Consider the following 22,088-nt stretch of genomic DNA (forward strand, 5'->3'; position numbering starts at 1 on the left):
TAATGCTGTATAGAGTAGGAGAAATATGCAAGTTTCTCTGATCTTTAAGTAAATTAAATGTATTGGTGAATGTACTTGAGGCAAGATTATGGAGTGCACAAAGGCACTGATCCATATTGCTTAGTGCGAAGTCTAATTTCCACTTATATCTTATCTATATAGGCCACAATTACTCTTTTTATACCTGCATCCAAAATTATGACGTTGAAAGATGCCACCTTCATGACCCCACTGGCCCAAGTTGACTTTGAAACAGGCTGTGTCTTGTTTTGAACCTTATCACCTGTGGACTGGATCACCTGGCCTGGTGTTAAAGTACTTATTTAGGGCGGCGGCCAATACTACGAATCTTGAAATTACTAACACCTTTGATGTTTTATAACCAGGGGTGCACATAACTTTTTTGCCCTGGTTCTCAAAGGAGCACCTGGAGATGTTGCTTGGTGCTCATCCTTAAAATGAAATAAACTGTAACTTTTGAGGGGGTCTTGACTTTATTTGCCAGACACACGGCACTGAACACACATGCAGAGGTGAACACAGAACACACATGCAGAGGTGAACACAAGACAACATTAGCACGACCAGTAATCCTACAAGCTGTCATCACTACCCTCCTGACTGTTCTCCTCACTGTCTTCCTCTCTGTCAGACATGGTAGCTGATGATGTAGGCCTACTTCTTTCTCTCTGGTTGAGTCTGTGATTAGCTGCTTGCATCCACAAGTCAACAGCTGGGTTTGGGTCAAAAGTCTCTGATGTCATCTTAGACAAGTGGATGTAATCAAATAAGTATGTGAACATAACCAATAACCTACCATAGCCAATAACAAATGAATGTAACTTATTTTATTTGTGTTGTTCATTCATATCTTATTTTACCTTAACATTTATTTATTTATGCATTTTTTTTATCTCTCCAGTTTTAAAGGATATTTTTGGTTACTGTCCTATAGTATACATTGGAATGATTTAAAACCTGTTTATCCCAATAATTATAAAGGAGTGCCTTGGAAATATGTGTTTACATAAATTGTGACCAAACCGTTTGAACTTAGACTAAAGTGAACTATCTAAACACTCAGAGTCCTTTACCTCACTGAGCTGTAGTATCAGCCTCTCAGTCTGACTGGAGAGGACTCTCTCTCTCTCTCTCTCTCTCTCTCTCTCTCTCTCTCTCTCTCTCTCTCTCTCTCTCTCTCTCTCTCTCTCTCTCTCTCTCTCTCTCTCTCTCTCTCAATCCCAATCCCAGTGTGTGCCAGATGTATATAAATAAGCCCAACACCTCGACTTAGTCTGCAGGCTGGGCCAGGTGCAAGAGTCTTTTAGAAATACAACGAGCAGCAATGGGAGAGAAAATGGAAATGGAGGACACAGACTGCGCTCTGATGGAGAAGGGGAAGAAGCCAACAGCGCCCAAACCTCCAAACAAATACGAGACTCTGTTCCAGCCTTGCCTCGCCGAGATCATCGGGACCATGTTCTTTGTTTTTGTGGGCTGTGTGTCCGTCATTGAGAACGTTCCGGCGGCTGGACGCCTGCAGCCGGCCCTCGTGCACGGACTGGCTGTGGCTGTGATGGTGGCGGTCATGGATAACATCAGGTAAAGGTGTCAAGACTAGTAATAACCAGAGATGGCAAAAGTACACTGATCCTTTACTCAAGTAGAAGTACAGATACTCGTGTTTAAAAAATTTCTGATAAAAGTAGAAGTACTGACTAAACTTCTGTACTCAAGTAAAAGCAAAGAAGTATGGGCACCAAAATCTGTGCTGCTTCTCCTTCTCTAGTGGCTCCCATTTCAACCCTCCCTTCACCATTGCCATCTACCTGTGTGGAGGCATGGAGCTGATGATGGTGGGGCCGTACCTGGCCAGCCAGCTGATTGGAGGAGTGCTGGGAGCGGGAATGGCCAAGGTCAGTTGAAAGTTAATCAACTTATAAAGGTGAAATACTCTGAAACAACTCTGTCTTCTACACAATGATGTTCCCTTACATCCGAAATGCTTCGAGGAAACTGCTTTTTTTTCTAAGGATTGATTTATAGATTAAAACAAACACAACAAAAACGACTTGATCTTTTTTGTTGAACCTCATGGTTCGCTTTAAAACGTGTCCTTTGAAACATTTTCATTGAAATGACACAGGTTATGCAAACAACACTTTCCCTTAGTTTCTTCTACTTTGGGCATCTTAAATCTTCCATATTTCTTTTGCTGGAATATTTCTTAAGCTTATTAATATCAATTTATTTGACAATGCAGTTTTTTTTGTGGGTGTAAAATGTTCTAAGATATTGGGCTCTTAAAAATGTCATGAAAGTGGACTGTGACACGGATATGCACACAAGACTTTACCTTATATTTTATACTTTGGGCATTTAAAGTCTTCCATATATTTCTGCTGGGAGCTTTTTAGCTGGTTAATATAAAGATTTTACTCCTTGCCTGTTTGGATTACACTGCATATGTGTTTTCCCTAAAAGCTTAAGGGGAAATGTAACATGGGAATGCACTTTTTAAAAGACCAGGCTGTCTGAAAGGATGCATGTTTGAGCACACTGAAAAGCCAACTAAAGAAATCGTGAATCTTCTCTCCCAGATGATGGTCCCTGCAGACCGTTACCTCAACGCCACAGGAGCAGCGTTTGACATCCTGAAGTCGGAGAGCCAGCTGTTCGGAGCCATCTTTGGGGAGGTGGCCATGACCTGCCTGATCACAATGGTGGTGCTGCTGGTGGCTGTCAACCAGAAGACCAAAACCCCACTGGCCCCCTTCCTGGTGGGCTGCACCGTCATCATCAACGTGCTAGCAGGGTGAGATAAGAGGGCGATGACCAAAACATGTGTTAGCAGTTTATTGAGACACCCTGTTAATTATTCATGCGTGACAGTTATCAGCTCCTTGTTGGTTGCCACTTTCTAGGTTTATGATCCAACTTTACAGCGTGCAGGGAGGAGCCCACTGATAATAATTGGCATTTAATTCAAACTGAATAAAAGCGTCCCCAAAATGAAAATACTTGAATTATTAAAAGTGGCAGACATTGACATTTATACGTTTCTTAAGCACTCAAGTTGGTAGTGAGCTCTCTTCATAATTAAATCAGTATTGTTTTTACAAATTTCCCTCACAAGTTATTTCAAAATAAGGGTAATTCAAAATTTGAATTATTATTTGAACATAATTACTAAAATAATGACATTTCTCAATCAATTGGAAAATACTTGAATCTACACTGGCAGAATCTGAATTAAATACAAGTCAATGTAGCTAAATTAATTTAGCTTCCACTGTTGTTATCCAATTTTTTTAATGTAATATTTCTTACCGTTCAACCATAACATCTCAAATGGTGAAAGTATGAAATTCCATCTCTGGCTGTATTTACTAATATTAGATAACCACATTATCATGAATTAAACAATGGTGATTAAACGTTATATAATTTCTGCTGCTACAGTCATAAGAAATGTTTAGGTTTGAACAAATTAAGCAACTGGCATTAATAACAAATATTGTTTCTGTGCTGTGGGTTGCAGGGGCGATGTTTCGGGGACGTGTCTGAACCCGGCCCGAGCGTTCGGTCCGGCTGTGATGACAAACTATTGGGTTTACCACTGGGTTTACTGGGTGGGACCCATCGGAGGAGGCCTGGTGGCCGCCGCTCTGCTCAGGTGAGAGAGGCGGCTTGATACAATAACATAATTCAATTAATAAATAATACTTCATAAGTTAGTTTATTTTGTTTTAAAGTCTGCTTAGTTGCTGGATTAGTGTTCAAAGAGTTTTACTTTTATGTTAAAGCACTGATGTAACTGTAAAAAAAAAATCATTATTATTAATATTAATGTAATAATTATTATATATTATTATTTAGTATTTATGTTTGTATTTATTTAATAATAAAACGTATTTTTATTAAATAAATAAGTAATCAAACTATAATTATTATTAAATGTTATTATTATTATTTTGACTATTTATTTATTTTATAATAATAATAAATCATTATTAATGTCATTATTTGTTATTAGTATTTGTATTGATATTATTTATTATTATTTTCTTTAGTTATTCGTGCATTTGACTATTTATTTTATTATATTTGTATTGTTATTATAAAGTGTGTTATTCATATTATTATAACTCATGGTGCCTCTCTTCTGTTTCAGGCTCATTCTGGGTGACAGTAAATTAAGAGTGGTTATGAAAACATAACAGCATCTATTGTGTGTGTATTGCAGCAGGTGATGATAAACCTGCTAACCCTGTCCCTTCCTTTTGTGTCAAACTGTATGAATTGAAAACCATGTGGATTTTATGAAATAAAGAACAAAACATGTAGACGCTCTCTTCATTTATTCTCTTGCAAGAAATAAAGTATTGTATGAATTAAAAGACACATTTCAGAAGACATGAAAGACACAAAGCCAATTTTGAGCGGCATGCAGTTTATTCTCTAATTGTTCACAATGAGTGAAAGGATGGCCTGCATGTGACATTTCCCTCCGCGTGCAGTTTAGCGGTATCTCTCAGCGAGAGCCAGGGCCACTCCAGAGAGGAATTTATCCAGGGAGACGTGGGCCTCGGGGGTGAATTCCTTCGGGAACATGGTGGCGATCACCACCAGGATGCAGTGGTTCAGGATCTGCAGGGAAACAATTGAAAAGCAAATTGAAAAAAATCATAAAACCACATTTAATTTCACTGTAACAGAAGAGTTGTTATTTTTTACTTAATTCCCGTGTCGCTGAAAATCATGCTGAATACAACAGCAGCACACATTCGTAATTAACACGTAAGCTCTACATGTGCGTAAAAGCGCGGACAAGCAATCCAAACCTCACAGTGATGTTAAAAAGATCACCTCAGCACAGATGTTATATCATGATGTCATTGTTTTCACGATGTTAATGTCTCACCTTGAAGTTGCCCGGGTCCACTCGCAGCTTGAAGGCGTGCTGCTCGCTGAGCTCAAACAGACCAGTTTTCAGGTCGTCAATCTTGGACACAGCCAGCTCGATTCCACCCATCACCTTCTTGCCATGCTCCTTAATGTGAATAGAGCCGGGGATCACCTCTGGCCAGTGGGAGAAGTAGATCTTGGTCTGCGGATAGACGACGATCATCCTGTGGGGGTGGAGAGGGCGTTAGGTGGTGGAGAGCTTAACACTGAGCGTAAAGCAAACCAATGACAAATAACTTCACGAACTCTAGATGATGTTTTTACTTTAAAGGTATTTTTTCTGTATATATAGCACTAATGTAATAGCATTCATATTTGAATAGATCATTCTTACATTTAGAGTGTATTTGCTGCCATGCATCTAATGTAATTTAACGGTTTAAGCGTCCTTAAATGTAATGCCATTACTGTGTTTTTAAAGATAAATAAAGACACTTAAAGACCCCACATTTACACTAGTAAATTATTCAAGCACCGAATAAAAAGAAATATTTAAGAACTATTTAATAGTATTTTATATAATCACACATGTAATAAAACACGTAGTAAAATATATAAAATAAAACAAACTCCGATATAAACCGGATGCACTCACCTGCTCAGAGCATCGTTTCCAATCGCATCACTTGACTTGCTGATCGTGCTCCACAGAGCCCTGACTGCTGCCTTGTCTTTGTCGGAGAGACTCATCTTGCTTGCTTATTTCTTCCTGACCTCTGAGGGTTTGGAGTTCCTTTTTAAATGCAATTTCGATCAGGTCACACCCACACTGAGCCCACCCCGCCTGACTCATATCGGAGCCTTCCTCCCGGACAGATCGACCCGCAGGTGGCCTGATGCCAGCCGGACAGCGGTATCAGCTGGTCAGTCTGGGCATCAGTTGACACCAATATGTGACCATTTACGTGGGCATGAAATGACAAAAGAGTCTGGTGAATAGAGTTTCTCTCTGAGGAGCATCTCAGGTCGCAGTGTTTACTCCCCAGTGAGAGACTTCTCCCACCAGTGTGGCGTTTCAAGCCACAAGTTAAGTGCAACATATGAGTGACATTTCAAAACAAAGATATCTGTTTTCTTACAGTACATCATATTAATCAGAAATGAAGATTTTTCAGTAAAGACAGTTTCTTTTTTGCACATGCTTAATTTACGCGTAAATAAACGTGTAAAAAAAAAAGTACGCTCAAGACATCCAAACCTTGGTGTGATGTGAATGGATTTTGTTGGCACATATCTTTCAGCATGATATCAAAGTGTGCATTATGTAGGCTATTTCCTGAGAGAGTTGAAGTTCCCATCAATAAAGTAATTTTTCTATTATCATTCAAAGTTTTGGGACATTCTTGCTCTGGTTTTGGGCAATTTAACTAAAAACAAAATGCAAAACTTCAGAAGGAAACCCCAGTGTGGATTAATAACATGTACTTTTATTAACATCATGTATTGATAAACTTTCACGGCCATTAAGATCCTCTAGGGGTTCCCAAACGTTGCCATGCCAAGGACCCCCATATAGCATTATCCTCTGGCGGGGACCCCCCTGTTGCAATTAGTTTTTATAAATGATGAGTACATTATGATGGAGAATATGACAAATTAGTCATACAGCTTAATATATTTTCTTATTATTTATTTGTATTAATAATTAATAATCAGTTATTCTTCTAAACATTTTTTGTATTTATCTTTTGTTTGTAATTCATTACATTCATTGTGTGTTCTGTTATAAACATTCTTAACACAATATTAAACAGTAATATCAACAGTAAACATATTTTTAAAGTGATTTCTGTCTTTATAATATTATATAATTTTGAACAGTAATATGAACAATTAACATATATTTTTTGCATTTTTGAAAGCTACTTATGTCTCAATAATATTATATATAATATTCAACAGTAATATTAAAAATAAACATATTTATATTCATATATATAAACAACAATATTTGATACATCCGTGCTCTCATCCAGCTGCAGAGCGAAATATTCACTAGCTCTCACTTGCTCCTAAAGCTGAGCAGTTACTCAGTTTCACTCTCAGTAGCGGCAGCTCGATTCTGATGGCTTGAAGGGCGGTCGTGTGATTTAAAAATAAAAATAAAATATATTAATAAATAAAAAATCTTAAAAGATTGGCATCAAAGGAGGACACATAGAGATATGCAGTTATTAATAACATATAAAAAAGAAAAAAATGTAACTTTAAAAAAAAAAAAAATTCCCCTTTCCGTCAAACTTTGCGTGACCCCCCTGGCGCCCCCTGGCGGCCCCCCGGGGGGTCGGGGCCCCCACTTTGAAAAACACTGCTCTAACACACATGTGTCAAACTCAAGGCCCCGGGGCCAAATCAGGCCCGTCGGTATATGCACGCACGTCGCACACCTTCACTCCATCCTGAGCGTCTCCTCAGCTCAGAGCCTGAGCCCAAACATTGATGACCTTGCACCCAAGATGAGATGCCAAGTATCTGCTTGAACTAGCATCACAGAGCAGCAACCTGAGTTTAATGGATGTTTCCTTCTGCACTTTCTCTCTCACGACAACAGGGCATGTTTGGTTTGTTCTTTGAGGGAAATAGTTTTTTGAAGCTGTTGTTGGCCTGAGGAAAAATGTACTCATAAGAAATGACTCTGCAGATAGAGCCATAAGAAATGAATGCATCTGATTATTTAATGTTTAATGTTGTTTTTATAGGCAATAATTTAAGCTTTGTTAGTTCCAGGTTTAATATGTGCAGTAAGTTCATTTCAATAAGTTCTGCAATAAACTTTGAACCAGTCCGGCCCTCGACTAGTACCCATTTTCTTTTTATTATTATTATAAACAGTTGGGTTGCATAATAAGCAAGAACACGTTTCATTCAAACATCCCAGTTTCAACAAATCAGATACATCAATGCATGCATGTTCTTTATTTGTCACTAACGTAAACTACATTTTCCTAAAGCTAGCCGCACTGAATCACTTCCTAAAAATGAAAGAAATATAGATAGTCATTGCGGTTGTAGTATTACGCTTAAAGATGAATAAGTTACATGATATATTGATTTAAAATTCGTTTTATTTCAAATGTAGCCTTTTAAAAAGTATTTATATAATTTGTTTTGCTGAGGCCATTACTTTATTTCTCGGAAATGGAGCTCGTGGAATTTTATCATCAACGCCCTTTATAATCAAGACTAATATGAAGTTTGGCACAAGGTGGCAGAGGGTGGAGGGGGGGGCGCTGCTGGAGATAACAGGCGCGTGCCTTCAAAGATAAACACTCTGACATCAACCCTTTTGGACTGCTTTGCAAATTCAGTGGCATTAGAAATTAAGTGTAATAAACACAAATTAGGTTATAACTTATCCGATGTTGCACTTGTTTTTAAATGCCTGTGTTGTATCTAAGCAGTTGATTATGTCGCTGAAGTAAAAACATGCATGTGTGTCAGGATTCATACACTTTTTCACCAATGATTTTCAACGACTTCTCCATGACCTTTACCTAATTTTCCATGACCAAACAAATTACTCTTTCTCAGCGGTACCACGGAAAATGGTTTATTTTAACATGGAACAGGAAAATAAGGTCTGCATATGAAACATGTCGTGCCTATCTAAAACAAATCAAATAGTAGGCTTACTAGCTTCTACGCGCTAAAGCAACTCAAATACCTAGACAGTTAAATGCCATTTTACGTTTCATTACTATACGATACAGTATTTATCATTATAGTATTACTATTTCGGCGATTAGATAAAATCTAAAAATATTGTTTTCCATAACTTTTCCTGGAATTAGCATTTTGAATTTCCATGACTTTTCCAGGTTTTTAATGACCGGAAGAACCCTGGTATGTGTGTCTGCACAGAAGGTACATTGTCCATTAATACGTTTACATGCAGTTTCTTTCAAAACATCACCACATTTTTACGAAACATGGGTGTTATAATAAATAATCACCTATAACGACTTCATTATCATGTCCCTAAATAACACTCAAAAACTGTACAAATGTGAAATATAAAATAAGAGCCAAAATAAGTACATTTTGGTTCAATAAATGCCATGAGAGCTGAAACTCTGCCGGTTAAATGAGGTAAAAGGAGGAGAACCAAACTGTGGGAATATTATCATATAGTGAACATCTTGAAAACTGGGAAATCAAACTAAAATAAAAAAATAGTTTAATGTGCAAGAATATTAATTCCAGACTAAATAAATTAAGCAAACTTGCAACATGTTTCCTTCACACTCAGAAGTTTTCTGACTTGCCTCAAACCGCTTCTACAAATTGCCAAATTAACTTTTGTTTCTTAAGGCTGACACACGTTATCCATATTGAGGCAGCTGTGCCTCAAAAGACGATGTCATTCTATTACGAAATCCTTATCAGTTCAAAAATATTCCAGAAGCTTCTGCAGGGGAGGCTGCGGGTTATCTTTGCCTCTCCATCTCCAGCCTATCACAACTGACTTCTCCCTCAGGGGGGGGAGCCCGGAGACATTTAAATAAACGCTGATCGAGCTTAAGGAGCATTAAGAAAGCTCGTTTTCTTTCAAGCCTAAACACCCATTAAACATCAGCCACCATGGTTAACTGGACCAAAACCGAGAAAGCCACTATCACCGACATCTTCTCCCACTTGGACTATGATGACATCGGACCCAAGGCTCTCAGCAGGTCGGGAAACTTCTCTAAATGTAAAGTATAAACAAATCCTGGACAACCTAATCTTCTTACTGATCCTGTGTCCTCTTCCCCTGCAGGTGTCTGATCGTTTACCCCTGGACTCAGAGGTACTTCAGTGGCTTTGGAAACCTCTACAATGCTGCGGCCATCATCGGCAACGCCAAGGTGGCAGAGCACGGCATCAAGGTGCTGCACGGCCTGGACCTCGGCCTGAAGAAAATGGACAACATCGAGGCCGCCTACGCCGATCTGAGCAGCCTGCACTCCGAGAAGCTGCACGTCGACCCCGACAACTTCAAGGTAAGGTTTCTCACTCCTTACACACTCAGGTTGTACAGATTTGAAAGGACTTTCTTTAATGGTTTGTTTGCTCTTGGTGTAGTTGCTGTCTGACTGCATCACCATCGTTTTGGCCGCCAAACTGGGAAGCGCTTTCACTGCAGAGACACAGGCCACCTTCCAGAAGTTCCTGGGCGCCGTGATGTCCGCCCTGGGAAAGCAGTACCACTAAACCAGCAGCTTGTGCTCCTGGTAACCATTAAGGAGATCTGACTTCTGTCAAGAACTCTCCTTAATAAAAAAATAAAGTCTCACTGAAGAAAAAAGTTCTTTAGTTTGTTGTCGCAATTTTTTCGTGCGTAATTACGCACCCATCATAGACCAAGGTTTGGTACTGAGGTGACCCTAGCCTGGCATACTCTCAATGATTTGTTATTACATTGGCTATTCTTTGGCCTCGTTTAGAGTTACTGGACGGTTCATTCATTTGTGAAACGTGAGGGGCAATGTTTTCTTTAGAAGATGAAGAGACATGGCTCAATACATCTAAGTTAAAGGTGGGACATTTCAAACAATTATAATCGTGTAAGCATCTCATAAGGTCTTTAAAAAAATAAAAGTATAACAAAATAAATGAACATGTTGAAAGTTATTGGGTAAATGATAACGTGGGAAAACTTAAAACAATGCATGACTGACATGATTTGTCTCATTCCTGCAGCATGTATCACAAAGTCCTGTAGCATTGACAAATAACAATTTCACTTCTACTTTATGGGGTGATTTCACACCTAAAACCAGGCTAGTTAACATGGGAGAAGCCAACAAAAGTAAGAATGTTTTTTAAAATTATTATGCTGTTACTGTAGTGTGTATCTAACATATTTGAATTGAAATAAATCAAACAATCAGAACATAAAATTGAGTAACTCTGAGGACCTCCTAGGGACTGAAAGAATACTTATTGTAACCCTTTCGGTGTTATCTGAGGTGGATTTCTGTGTTGTGTTTCCGTGGGACCCTTGAACTTATCACCAGCTGAGACTTTACTTACCTCATTTCAACCCAGAACCACTGCCTCAAAAAGCACAGACAGAACACATGGAGAAGGTTTTCTTCCGTTTTAAATGTTTCATTGATTACCGTACCGTACCGTGACCACAGATTTACCTTCACAGTATGCAACTCACTCTCTAAGTCCATTTTGAACAATTTTCTGTATCTTTAGACATGAGAAAACATGTGCAGCTGCTTGTTAAATCCAGCAGGTGGCCTCATTTGTACAGTAGGTCTTTTATGAAAGTAAACAAGGTCTTGGCTTAATCTTCAGTTCAAATAGCTACTTTAGAAGTTTGCGACCACTTTTTTTTAACTTAAGTTGCAAAGAAACTAAGAGCTAAACATTTATTTTTGATTAACTTGTCAATTTCACTCATTCATAACCCAACAACAGGGTCCAAAGGTGTAACATTTATGCATGAATATTTGTGAATGTTTTGTATGGAGGTTTAGTGTTTATTTGAAAGTCAAATCATGCCATCACATGACGAAAGGCCTCCTAAAACACAGTAGATCATTTTGTTCCAGATTTGACCCGTTTCTGCAGTTTGCTATCCTGAGTTAACATAATCATTTTTGGATTATGTCTGGATAAAAGACACCTGACAATGGCTTTAAGTTCTGAATGGAAAAAGTATTACATTAAAAGTTTTGAATTGTTTTAGTTTAGTTTATTTCAGCACCAAAGAAAGGTATCATAATGTTTTATAAGTTTATCTCAGAACCATGGACAGCTCCATATTTGCAAGCTATTTAAGTACATCAAAAAACAGCTCAGCATTAAAACCGTTGAACTGTTTGAAAAGCGACCTCCTGTCTGCTCTAGTTTTAGCAAATACATTATTTAATTGCATTTGATTCAAAACATAAATTAACAAATTATGACACATGACTGATTTGGGTTGAAACAGTATGAAATTAAAGCATCCACTGTATAGCACAGCAGTAAACATGAATTATAAATACTGCCTGACTGCGCTTGATCTGCTCCTCTTCATCTCCAGCCTATCACAGCTGACTTAGGAGGGGGAGCCCGGACACTTTTAAATAAACACTGATCCAGGAGCATTAAGAAAGCTATTTTTCTTTCAAGCCTATACACACATTAAACAGCTACCATGGTTGAGTGGACCGAGCAGGAGCGCGCCATTATCACCAGCATCTACTCCCACGTGGACTATGATGACATCGGACCCAAGGCTCTCAGCAGGTAGCCTACTTCTCTTACTGTAAAGTAAAGATTAAACAAAATCCTGGACATATACAGCTTCATACCGATCCTGTGTCCTCCTCCCCTGCAGGTGTCTGATCGTTTACCCCTGGACTCAGAGGCACTTCGGCAGCTTTGGAAACCTCTACAATGCTGAGGCCATCATCGGCAACGCCAACGTGGCAGCGCACGGCATCAAGGTGCTGCACGGCCTGGACCGCGGCGTGAAGAACATGGACAACATCGAGGCCGCCTACGCCGAGCATCCTGCACTCCGAGAAGCTGCACGTCGACCCAGACAACTTCAAGGTAAGGTTTCTCACTCCTTACAGATTTTAAAGGACTTTCTTTAATGGTTTGTTTGCTCTTGGTGTAGTTGCTGTCTGACTGCATCACCATCTTCGTGGTCGCCAAACTGGGAAACGCTTTCACTGCAGAGACACAGGCCGCCTTCCAGAAGTTCCTGGCCGTCGTGGTGTCCGCCCTGGGAAAGCAGTACCACTAAACCAGCAGCTTGTGCTCCTGGTAACCATTAAGGAGATCTGACTTCTGTCAAGAACTCTCCTTAATAAAAAAATAAAGTCTCACTGAAGAAATGTTTAGACACATAAGGTGCGGTATTTGTGTAAGAAGATTAATGTTTGCCTACAATAAAGACATCACTGAATTAACCCAAGTTAAAGATGTGAAATTTAAAAAAGTATAATTATGTAAGCAGCTCCTAATGTCTAACTATCGAGTCAATAATAAAGTAGTACAAACAAATGCATGATCGAGGAGTTTAAGCATGGTGAGTGCAGGTTTCATAAAGTCCTGTAGATCACCATTAACAATGTCACTTAGAATTTATGGGATTTTTTTAACACCTGAAAACCAGGGTAGGAAACATAGAAGAAGCCAGCAAGATTAACCTAGATTTTTTTTATTATGTGTGTATTATCAGACATTTAGTTAAAAAATAAATCAAAACATATTCAGAAATGATAATTTAGTGGCTCCCATCCAATAATGCAATACAATACAACGTTGTAAAGCTTATTGGTGTTATAAGAGCTGCATTTCTGTCTTGTTATTCCGCGGTACTCCTATCACAAGCTATGGCTTTACTTGAAAGCAGATAAGAGGCTACAACCCGCCAGTGCCTCAGGATGATCAGGAGACCTCAGTTCAACCCAGAGCCACTGCCCCCACAGAAACCAGAACACAGGAGGATATGTTCTACTGTGTTAAATGTTAGTAATTGTATCACCACCAAAGAAAAGGTTTGAATGTTTAACACGTTTATTTCAGCACCACAGACAGATCAGGCATTACAGTATTAAACATTCATTGAAAGTATTATCAATTAAAATGAGCCTTAGAGATTTTCGGTTAAACACTTTATTATAATTGAAACAGTAAATATTTTTTCAAATGGAAGTACAATGGATTAGTTGTTCAGCTCTTCATGTTAATATAAAAGAAAATATGAAGTCCTGTAAATGAAAGTGGAATAAATAATATATTTAATATTCAATCTGGAAACTCTTCCAGTACAATGTAACAAGGTAGACATATTCCTACTAATATGTTTTACTACCTGTCCACAGTAATGCAACTACATCAATTAGTACGGCAAACTATGGTAAATACATACAGTAACTGTAGGTAGCTCACACAGAGGGTCCAGTTTTGAGTATTTCTTAATACTCATGACTGAGACGTGATTCCTTTAAATTTGTTTACACAATCCTTAAGGTCCCACGTTTCCAGATCTGTTTAAAACATATCATTTGGATCAGGGGTGCCCAACCTTTTTGAACCGAGAGCTACTTTTAAAGTTGCCAGTCTGCCGAGATCTACCAGTCCAAATAGAGAGGCGTAGCCATTACTGACAGCCTACTACCAGGTAAATACACACTTCTACTTGTATAAAACTGACCTTTCTACGATGAATACTTCATAAAATACTGCAGATCCTTTATCTTACCTCTTTCTAATCTACACACACACAAGTATTTAACTGAAGTTACACAACAGTGTTGTTGATACAGAGTTGGAGTTTATTCACACGTCACTACAGTGGGTAATGTTTTCAAGAAACATTGAACAGTGCTGCCACATATGACACAGGAAGAAAAGAAAAGACTCTGAACCCTTTCTTTGCCATTATTTAAAAATAGTGTTGCTACAAAAGTATAAATGAGGCTTACTAATAAGACGACTCAGATCTGAAGCTGCACAGGAATCTGCTGCAAAAGTGCAATAAAAAAGACAAAATTAATAGAATCAAACCCTTTTTTTGTTGCATTTTATTAGAGTATAAAAAGAAATGCCTTTAAAATAGGATGCAAGCAACACTAGTTTCTTAACCTGAATTGATAATAGACTATCATCAATTTAAACAGAACAGATCTTAATGTTTGCATTCTTATACCATTGTGTACAATAATTATAATGAATACGTTCAAACAAACTAAAACTTACAGCTGATTAATAACGGTATCTAACTTGAGTTTTTATTATATCAAAAACCTGTTGAAATGCTACTGTTATTTTTACTGTCCCCAAAAAGCTCGTCGGCAGCCTCCAGGAATGCTTCTTTCACAACTTCGCCATCTTTGAAAAACTTCATGTGTTTCTCAAGAACGTGACTGACACGATAAGATGCTCCGGTAGCAGCCTTGCTCTTGTTGTTGGCCCTGGTGAAAATGGACTGCTGTGCATTTAGCTGTCCTTTCAGGCCCCTCCCCTTTTGGGAGCGTAGGGCAGAATTCCGTCTCGTAGCGTTTGTGCACTGTTTTGAAATGCCGCTCCTAAATTACCCTTCTTCGATAAAGCTACGCTCGCATTGCAGATGAGAGACAGATGGACTTTAAATTGGAATAGATACAAAAATAATCATCCTCCCACTCGGAGTGAGAATTATATATGTTTTGCTTCTGCCATAATTGCGGTCTTGTGTGTGTGCGGACTGTCACTACTGTGTTGACACGGACAACGTTAGCGAACTAGTGCAGTGCACACTGCCCACTGCTCACCAGCCACGCCCCGACATATGGGGTCACGCCGGCCAATCACAAAGCTTTGATGCGTTCAAGTGCATTATTCTGGCACAGGAAGATTATGTTACAGGACATTAACGATAAAACAGAATATTGTTGTTCTATTTTTAGACACATCTCGCGATCGACTGGGAATCTCCCCGCGATCGACTGGTTGGGCATCCCTGATTTAGATATAATACCAAGAGTTTAAAATGGACTTAAATGTATTACTTTAACATTAAAGGGCCCATGTCATGCTTTTCTGGTTATTACCCGTCCTCTTGTGTGTTATGAAGGTTTGTCTGCATGTAAACGGTCTGCAGAGTCACAAACCCTCAAAGTACACCCTGTAGCGAGTACAAGTCTAACACAGAAAATACCTGTCTATGCTGCCCCAGAACGCCTCGTTGGAGATTTCTCATTTCCATTGTTTACTTCCTGGGTTCTGTGACGTGTGAACTCCCAAATCAACAACAAATGACTGGATTGGCCCAAATGGACCAATCCGCGGAGCACATCACACACCAGGATCCCTTGGCTAACTAACAGGGAGTCCCATTGACTTGCATAGAGCTCCTTGAACGCTGGTAATAGACGAGTTGGGATGGCGGAGAAATGCTCTCCGCAGACCCATTCTCACAGCGTTATAAACCTTTTTCTTACTCAATATCAAGCCACACTTATGATTTTTACTTCAGCTGTGAGTGTTTCTGTGTGCTCAGGATGAGTTTCGCGCTGTCTCGCTGTATCACCGACCCGGAAACCTGTCCGCTCCTTGCAGCAATGAGCCTCGCAACGTCCCGACCAATCAGAGCACACTGGGCTCACAGGGAGGGGCAGGAGCTCCAACAAGCCGTTTAGGACAGAGAGTGAATACACAGAGATGCTAAATGAGAAACCAATGTGAGCTTGGAAAATTGCACAATATAAATCTATTCTAGTAGACCTCAACAATGGAACTATGATCAGTAGAAATGGCCATGACATGGGACCTTTAACAGGTTAGATTGGCGGCAATATTGAGAAAGTAGTGCGGTGTAGCAGTCTAATCATAAAAGATGTAGAACACCAACCATTGCTTCTTCTTTTCACACCAACAAATTAATGCTACCTTAGCGACACCACCAAAAATTAAAAGCACTCACCGGTGAGCCGACCGTAGGAGGCCCATCTTCGGTCAGGTGAAGACAGTAGAGCCCACCTGGGTCCGGGTGAAGTTGGTGAACATCCGAAGAGGGGAAGCACACGGTCTTTCGGTAAAGAAATGCTTATCTGTGGAGCTTTTACAACCCGGAAAAGTACATATCATTATAGCACCATGTTAAACAAACGACTAACATGGCTACATTAAAAAGAACAAGCTACCGTTGATGCCACTAAAACTTGGAAAGGTTCACCTAAACACCAAAACAACGATATATTAGCCTTTTTTAGACAATTATGATATATAGTTTCTATTTTATGTCGTACGTGTATGTAGAAATACGTGAAAAATGCACTTTTGAACAATGTTTTCGATGCTTTTACTCCGTTTTTTTAAAAACTTGTTGTGGCTTCTTCTTCGTTGTATTTATTATCGGTACTAGCCAGACTAATCAACGCATTACCGCCACCCACTGGACTGGAGTCGAAATAGACTTGAAATCAGTTAATTGTTTTAATATTTTTGTAATCAGTGGACTTTTGTATCTGCTACTAAATGTTTGGATAGCATTTTATTATAATGGTGGTGCTGTTGTAGTATACAGTAAATGTGTGCTGCTATTCTGGTACTGTCTTGTATGCTGGACTGTGGTATAACTTACACGTTTTAAGTTCAAGTATATGTCAATTTATAGTTTTCTAAATAATATTGTAAATGCATGAATTCATTTTGTTTCAGATCACCATTGGCTTCCATTCAAGCTAGTATAGTATGAAGAGATGCAACAAATATTTACAATTATTTTTAGTTGGATTACACATATATGTTGTGTGTACGTAAAATAATAACTCAAAACAACTTTTTGGTGCGTGAACTTTATATCGTCATACAACAGAACAGGGACCATTTTAATTGCACATTTGTATTATTATCGTTTTTATGCAGATGATACCGTGATGTACTGTGCAGGTCCCTCCATTATGGAGGCTGGTGTTAAATTACAGGATGTTTTTAACATTATTCAGACTCAGCTCTCTGAACTAAAGCTTCTTTTAAATGTTGAGAAAACCAAGGTAATGCTCTTTTCTAAAGCTAAAAAGACACCAGAGCCTGTTCTAGATATTGTAACTACGCAAGGAATACAACTTGAAGTGGTTACCTGTTACAAATACCTTGGTATCTGGCGTGATGATTGTCTCACTTTTAAACTTCATGTCAATAACCTGCTTAAAAAGCTGAGGGTTAGGCTAGGTTTCTTCTACAGGAACAAGTCCTGTTTCTCGCTTGAGGCCAGGAAAAGGCTAGTCACTGTGACCTTTTTACCTGTGTTGGACTATGGTGATCTGATGTATATGAATGCACCTGCTAATTGCCTGGTCAAGTTAGATGCTGCGTATCACAGCGCGCTAAGATTTGTGACAAACTGTAAAGCATTAACCCATCACTGTACCCTGTATGCAAGGGCTGGTTTGCCTTCACTAACTGTACGGAGGCTCAGTCACTGGTACATTTTTATATACAAAGCCATGTTAGGGAAACTTCCATCCTACATCTGCTCCCTGATCTCACGGAAAATTGTAAGTGGCTACTGCCTGAGATCGAATGCTGTAGTTTTATTAAATGTGCCAACTGCTAGGACTGTCTTAGGGAAGACAGCTTTTAGATGCGCAGCTCCTCTGTCTTGGAATAGTCTGAAAATTAAATGGAAACTGAACAATCTGGTGCCACTAAATGTTTTTAAAGCTCGGTTGGATGCTACTCAATCGTAAGCTATAGGTACCTGTTTATGTGGATAATTATGTAAATGATGCTGTATGTCCTTTTGTTGTTCTATTTATGTTTTTATATTTCATGTGGAACTACTTGAGCAGGTCTCCCTTGAAAAAGAGATCAATGATCTCAATGGGATTTATCTGTCTAAATAAAGGTTTGAAATGATATGAAATGATAAAATATTGCATTGAAACAGCTACACATATATACATATATCACATCATACAACATCATAAATGTTTTTTATATATAGGCTACTACAAACACACGACTGGGCCTGGGTCTCATCTGTATTTCTCGGCGAGCACGGCTGCGAAAGCTGACAGGTACTTGTCCATCGCTGCGTGTGCAACCGCTGTGAAGTCATCGCGCATGAGACAGGACAGGGCGACGAGCATACAGTGGGACAAGAGCTGAAGACAAGGGAGAGGCTTGTTAGTCATGAAACAATCTAGTTGGGCCAAATCAATCAAGAAACAATCAAGGCAACATGTTTAGATATCAATAGAAGAGAAGTTTGTTCAGAGTATAAATATAAACTATATTGAAAATACTTAAGCACTTCCCATTTTCAAGCACAGGAGTAACGAGGCAAAGAATTGTAGTCTGATATGTACGGAAAATGTTTTAGTTTGGACTTTTTGTTGTTGTTACGTTGGGCTCCGAGCTAAATGTGACAGTATTAACCACAATTCTTTGAATATTTACAAACTAAACTATTGATTTAGCAGAGCAAAAATGATATATAGCGTAATCATCTATAAAAACAATCATTAGCTGCAGTCCTGTACCAAATGTTAAAAAGATATCTCCACCAACTAAAGAAATCCAAAGCTATATCTTGCTTTCACACTAGTGCATGCGTAGTTATATTATAGTGATATAATAAATAAAATATATCAGTTAGGTTAGGGTTAACATAACCCTAACTCTAACCCTAACCTAACCCTTTCGTACTGACTACAATTGCATTTTACATGAAGTACATTTTCCTGATTGTACTTCCACAGTTAAATGTTTTGAAAACCAGTACTAAATGTACTTATGCTGAGGCTCTGAATATTTCCTCCATCACTGTTAATAAGCAACTGTTAATTAAATAAAGAACCATTCATTATTCTCAGTATAATTGATTAATAGCACTCTGTTGGGAAAATAGTGAATGTACTCCTTCAACATCAGAGTAGCACATGATAACAAAGGTATCCCAACTGTAGCTGTACATGACAGGATGTATGATTACCTAGAAGAAGCTCATGAGACACTGTGTTGAACATATGATAGCTATGTTCAAACGATTAACATGATGATTCAGCCTCTATGGAGATAGACATATGACTGTCATGTTTATTGCTTACGCAGGCCTTAGCTAATCTGAACTAAACATTGAATACTGCTTTAAACAGGTATTCCTCCATCTTGTGACTGTGTAACTCCCTCTCTTGTATATCAGCATGTGAAGGACACTGTTCAGGAACTAGTTGGACCAAATGCTCTATATGTGATGACTACTTCCATTATTGAGAGGATCATAAATACATGGATCCTGATTATTGAAGCTTAAGCCGGTGAGGAGTGATATTTTTCTAACACACAGGTACCTTGAAGTTGGTGGGGTCTATCCGGAGCTGGTAGGCGTGCATGATCTGCAGAGGAGTGAGGGTGACGATCAGCTGGCTGATGTCTTTGGATCCCTCTGCGAGAGCCAGAACGATCTTCTTCCCGTGAGAGAGCAGGTGGGGCGAGCCACGGCTGATGTCCAGGTGGGAGAAGTAGGTCTTGCTTCCCGGGAAACAGGCAAACATCCTGAGGAGGGATTGGGAATGTTAGTGGTATTACAATATTTCACGTTGTAGGCACCTTTTCTACCACTAGGGGTCTCTGAATCAAAACAATAGCAACATTGAGATTTTGGTTGGGTCCATTGACGTCATTAAAGTTTGCATCTCCAAGGATTACTTCTTTGTTCAATAATTCGTTAAATGCTCTCCGGAAAAAATTGAGTTAGTAATTTATAAATAATGAAAAACAATGAAATAGAGCAGTTTCAGGTTGTTGACCAAGTTGTTAGAAGTCCCGCAAATCCCACGTTTTCTCAGCGTGATGTTAGGTTACTTAAGATCCAGACATCCTGACTAAAAACCTTTATCAGGATAAAACAAATGATTAAAAAACAAGCAAGATTGAAAACAGTGTTTTGTTGAAGTATTACTTAAAACTGGAAGAAAGTAAATGAATGACAGCTTCTGACAGACAATACAACCTGACCATTGCTCAAAGGGGATATGACGCCATATCCGCTGACCGAATGGAACATACCATGAGTTTTGATTCAAAGGTTTTACAGGTTTCTCTTGGTTTAAAATAAATGGAAAACCTTTGATAACCTTTGTTGAGTTGAGGAAGAACTCAACAAAAAATAAAGGACTAGTCGTTTTCTGACGTTTTCATGTGGAAATGTCAGATGTTTACATACTACACACAATCTTTTAGGCAAAACAATTCATATAATTTACCTCTTGCTGTACATCAAGAATATTTTTTAAATCACTGAATATGGAACTGGGATTATTTCTTGCCAGCTTTTAAAACACTACTAATGATATGAGTGACCAGCAGTTAAAATAATGATCATAGGCACTTACCCTTATAAGTTAATATAATAATACTTTATATTGTTATGAAGCATTATGAACATTTATGAATAACTTATTTGTATATTTGAATATTAATGAATGCTTTGAACTATAAGCATGCAGGGCTTTGAGCAGATTATAACACCTTGTACCCAAGTATGTTTATAATGTATTATAGACATTGGCATTATAGGCATGGCTATTGTAAAGGCAAACGTACTGTTATGTTTTACAAAATGGATAAAACATTTTGAGGAAGCCTTTACATTCATGAACACACACCAGACCTATGTGGAGGAGGGGTCCAGTTTTCCACGTTAGCTAACAATTATTTTACTACTCAGCTGATACAATGACATGTATTTCCATTAATTTCACACGCAGATTATATTTCGAAGTGTTAACCTACCTGAGAAGCGCATCTGCTCCAATTTCCTCAGCCACAGGAGTCAGACTTTCCCATATTTCTACAATGAGCATTTTCTCTTTATTTGACAGCATCGCAGCCTATTGCATTGAACTTTACAAATATTCACTGTAGCTGAAAGTACAATGACTTTGCAGCAGAGCACTTCGGATTTAATAAACGTGCAACAATGGTGTGCGTAAAAGGTGTTAATCAACCATTGTGTCGCCAATTTAACGACGTTACGGGAAGAAACGCAGAACCGGATAGAGAGTAAAAGTAAACAAATCTTTCTGTGGTTAAAGCTGAAGAGTGATGGTGACTATTTGTGTTGATCCTCTGCTCCGTGTTATCAGTGCAGACAGGCAGGGTGGGGACTGCTCTGCGCTATCAGCTGCTCCACATGCGTCACTCTGGGGATTTTCTACCATAACATTAGTGTGGCAGCTAATCCACCCAAATGACCCCAGAAGTGGTTTTGTTTTGCTAAATCTCTCTAAAAAGGTCAAATTTCACTTGTTTTGCATCAATCTTGATACAGGGTACTTATTATATGTTATAGTTTGGATTCCTAAAGCTTTTAGTCTAGCATCCCATCATTCAAGGGTGGTTTTCACTACAAGTAATGTTTTATTTTTTGGACGGACACTATAATTTACAGTTTTTTACTGTGTTCAATCTGAATTTACTTTAAAATAAAAACATCTATATTGATTCTGACACTTCTACATCCAACTCACATATGTAACCTTGCTTTGAGAAAAAAGATTATTAATTTACCCCTTTTAGAAGTGAAGATATGGTCATTTGTTCTGGGCATGTCATTTTCGAGCCTGAGACCTGAAAAACAGGCTCAGGGTTTAACAGGTTAAGGGGATTAAAACATGTTTAGCTGCTGTATCTTC

General features: G+C 38.6%; 5 protein-coding genes across 8 annotated transcripts; 3 read left to right on the forward strand and 2 right to left on the reverse strand.

Moving 5' to 3' along the window:
* Window positions 1–1,345: 1,345 nt before the first annotated feature.
* Window positions 1,346–4,330, forward strand: aqp8a.2 (aquaporin 8a, tandem duplicate 2). Its single transcript, XM_034200804.1, has 5 exons — window positions 1,346–1,602; window positions 1,790–1,916; window positions 2,601–2,815; window positions 3,542–3,676; window positions 4,175–4,330. Exons 1-5 carry the CDS (start codon window positions 1,346–1,348, stop codon window positions 4,218–4,220), a joined length of 780 nt encoding a protein of 259 aa, XP_034056695.1. The 3' UTR covers window positions 4,221–4,330.
* Window positions 4,331–4,344: 14 nt separating this feature from the next.
* LOC117536068 (hemoglobin subunit alpha) lies at window positions 4,345–5,866 on the reverse strand. Its single transcript, XM_034200806.1, has 3 exons — window positions 5,564–5,866; window positions 4,925–5,132; window positions 4,345–4,650 (listed from the first exon to the last, which is right to left on the reverse strand). The coding sequence occupies exons 1-3, from the start codon at window positions 5,656–5,658 to the stop codon at window positions 4,522–4,524; spliced, it is 432 nt and encodes a 143-aa protein (XP_034056697.1). The 5' UTR covers window positions 5,659–5,866; the 3' UTR covers window positions 4,345–4,521.
* Window positions 5,867–9,390: 3,524 nt separating this feature from the next.
* On the forward strand, window positions 9,391–10,258 carry LOC117536069 (hemoglobin subunit beta). The gene is made up of 3 exons (XM_034200807.1): window positions 9,391–9,641; window positions 9,728–9,950; window positions 10,033–10,258. The coding sequence occupies exons 1-3, from the start codon at window positions 9,550–9,552 to the stop codon at window positions 10,159–10,161; spliced, it is 444 nt and encodes a 147-aa protein (XP_034056698.1). The 5' UTR covers window positions 9,391–9,549; the 3' UTR covers window positions 10,162–10,258.
* Window positions 10,259–12,091: 1,833 nt separating this feature from the next.
* Window positions 12,092–12,794, forward strand: LOC117536070 (hemoglobin subunit beta-1-like). The gene is given in 4 exon segments (XM_034200808.1): window positions 12,092–12,198; window positions 12,290–12,457; window positions 12,459–12,507; window positions 12,575–12,794. Coding segments are annotated over 4 exon segments (438 nt in total). The 5' UTR covers window positions 12,092–12,106; the 3' UTR covers window positions 12,704–12,794.
* A 663-nt stretch (window positions 12,795–13,457) lies between these two features.
* zgc:163057 (uncharacterized protein LOC563335 homolog) lies at window positions 13,458–21,519 on the reverse strand. 4 transcript variants are annotated; one of them, XR_004567494.1, is made up of 6 exons: window positions 21,187–21,519; window positions 19,743–19,947; window positions 18,411–18,554; window positions 16,370–16,504; window positions 14,391–14,426; window positions 13,458–13,673 (listed from the first exon to the last, which is right to left on the reverse strand). XR_004567494.1 is itself a non-coding variant. In XM_034200809.1 (3 exons), the coding sequence occupies exons 1-3, from the start codon at window positions 21,276–21,278 to the stop codon at window positions 18,426–18,428; spliced, it is 426 nt and encodes a 141-aa protein (XP_034056700.1). In that variant the 5' UTR covers window positions 21,279–21,518; the 3' UTR covers window positions 18,357–18,425. The 4 variants fall into 4 exon arrangements, 1 of the variants encoding a protein (XP_034056700.1); XR_004567495.1 differs by having other exon boundaries at window positions 14,391–14,429; XR_004567493.1 differs by lacking the exon at window positions 14,391–14,426.
* Between the last annotated feature and the right edge of the window lie 569 nt (window positions 21,520–22,088).

Source organism: Gymnodraco acuticeps, unplaced genomic scaffold (assembly GCF_902827175.1).
Source record: "Gymnodraco acuticeps unplaced genomic scaffold, fGymAcu1.1, whole genome shotgun sequence".
In the NCBI taxonomy this organism is placed as follows: Eukaryota; Metazoa; Chordata; class Actinopteri; order Perciformes; family Bathydraconidae; genus Gymnodraco; species Gymnodraco acuticeps.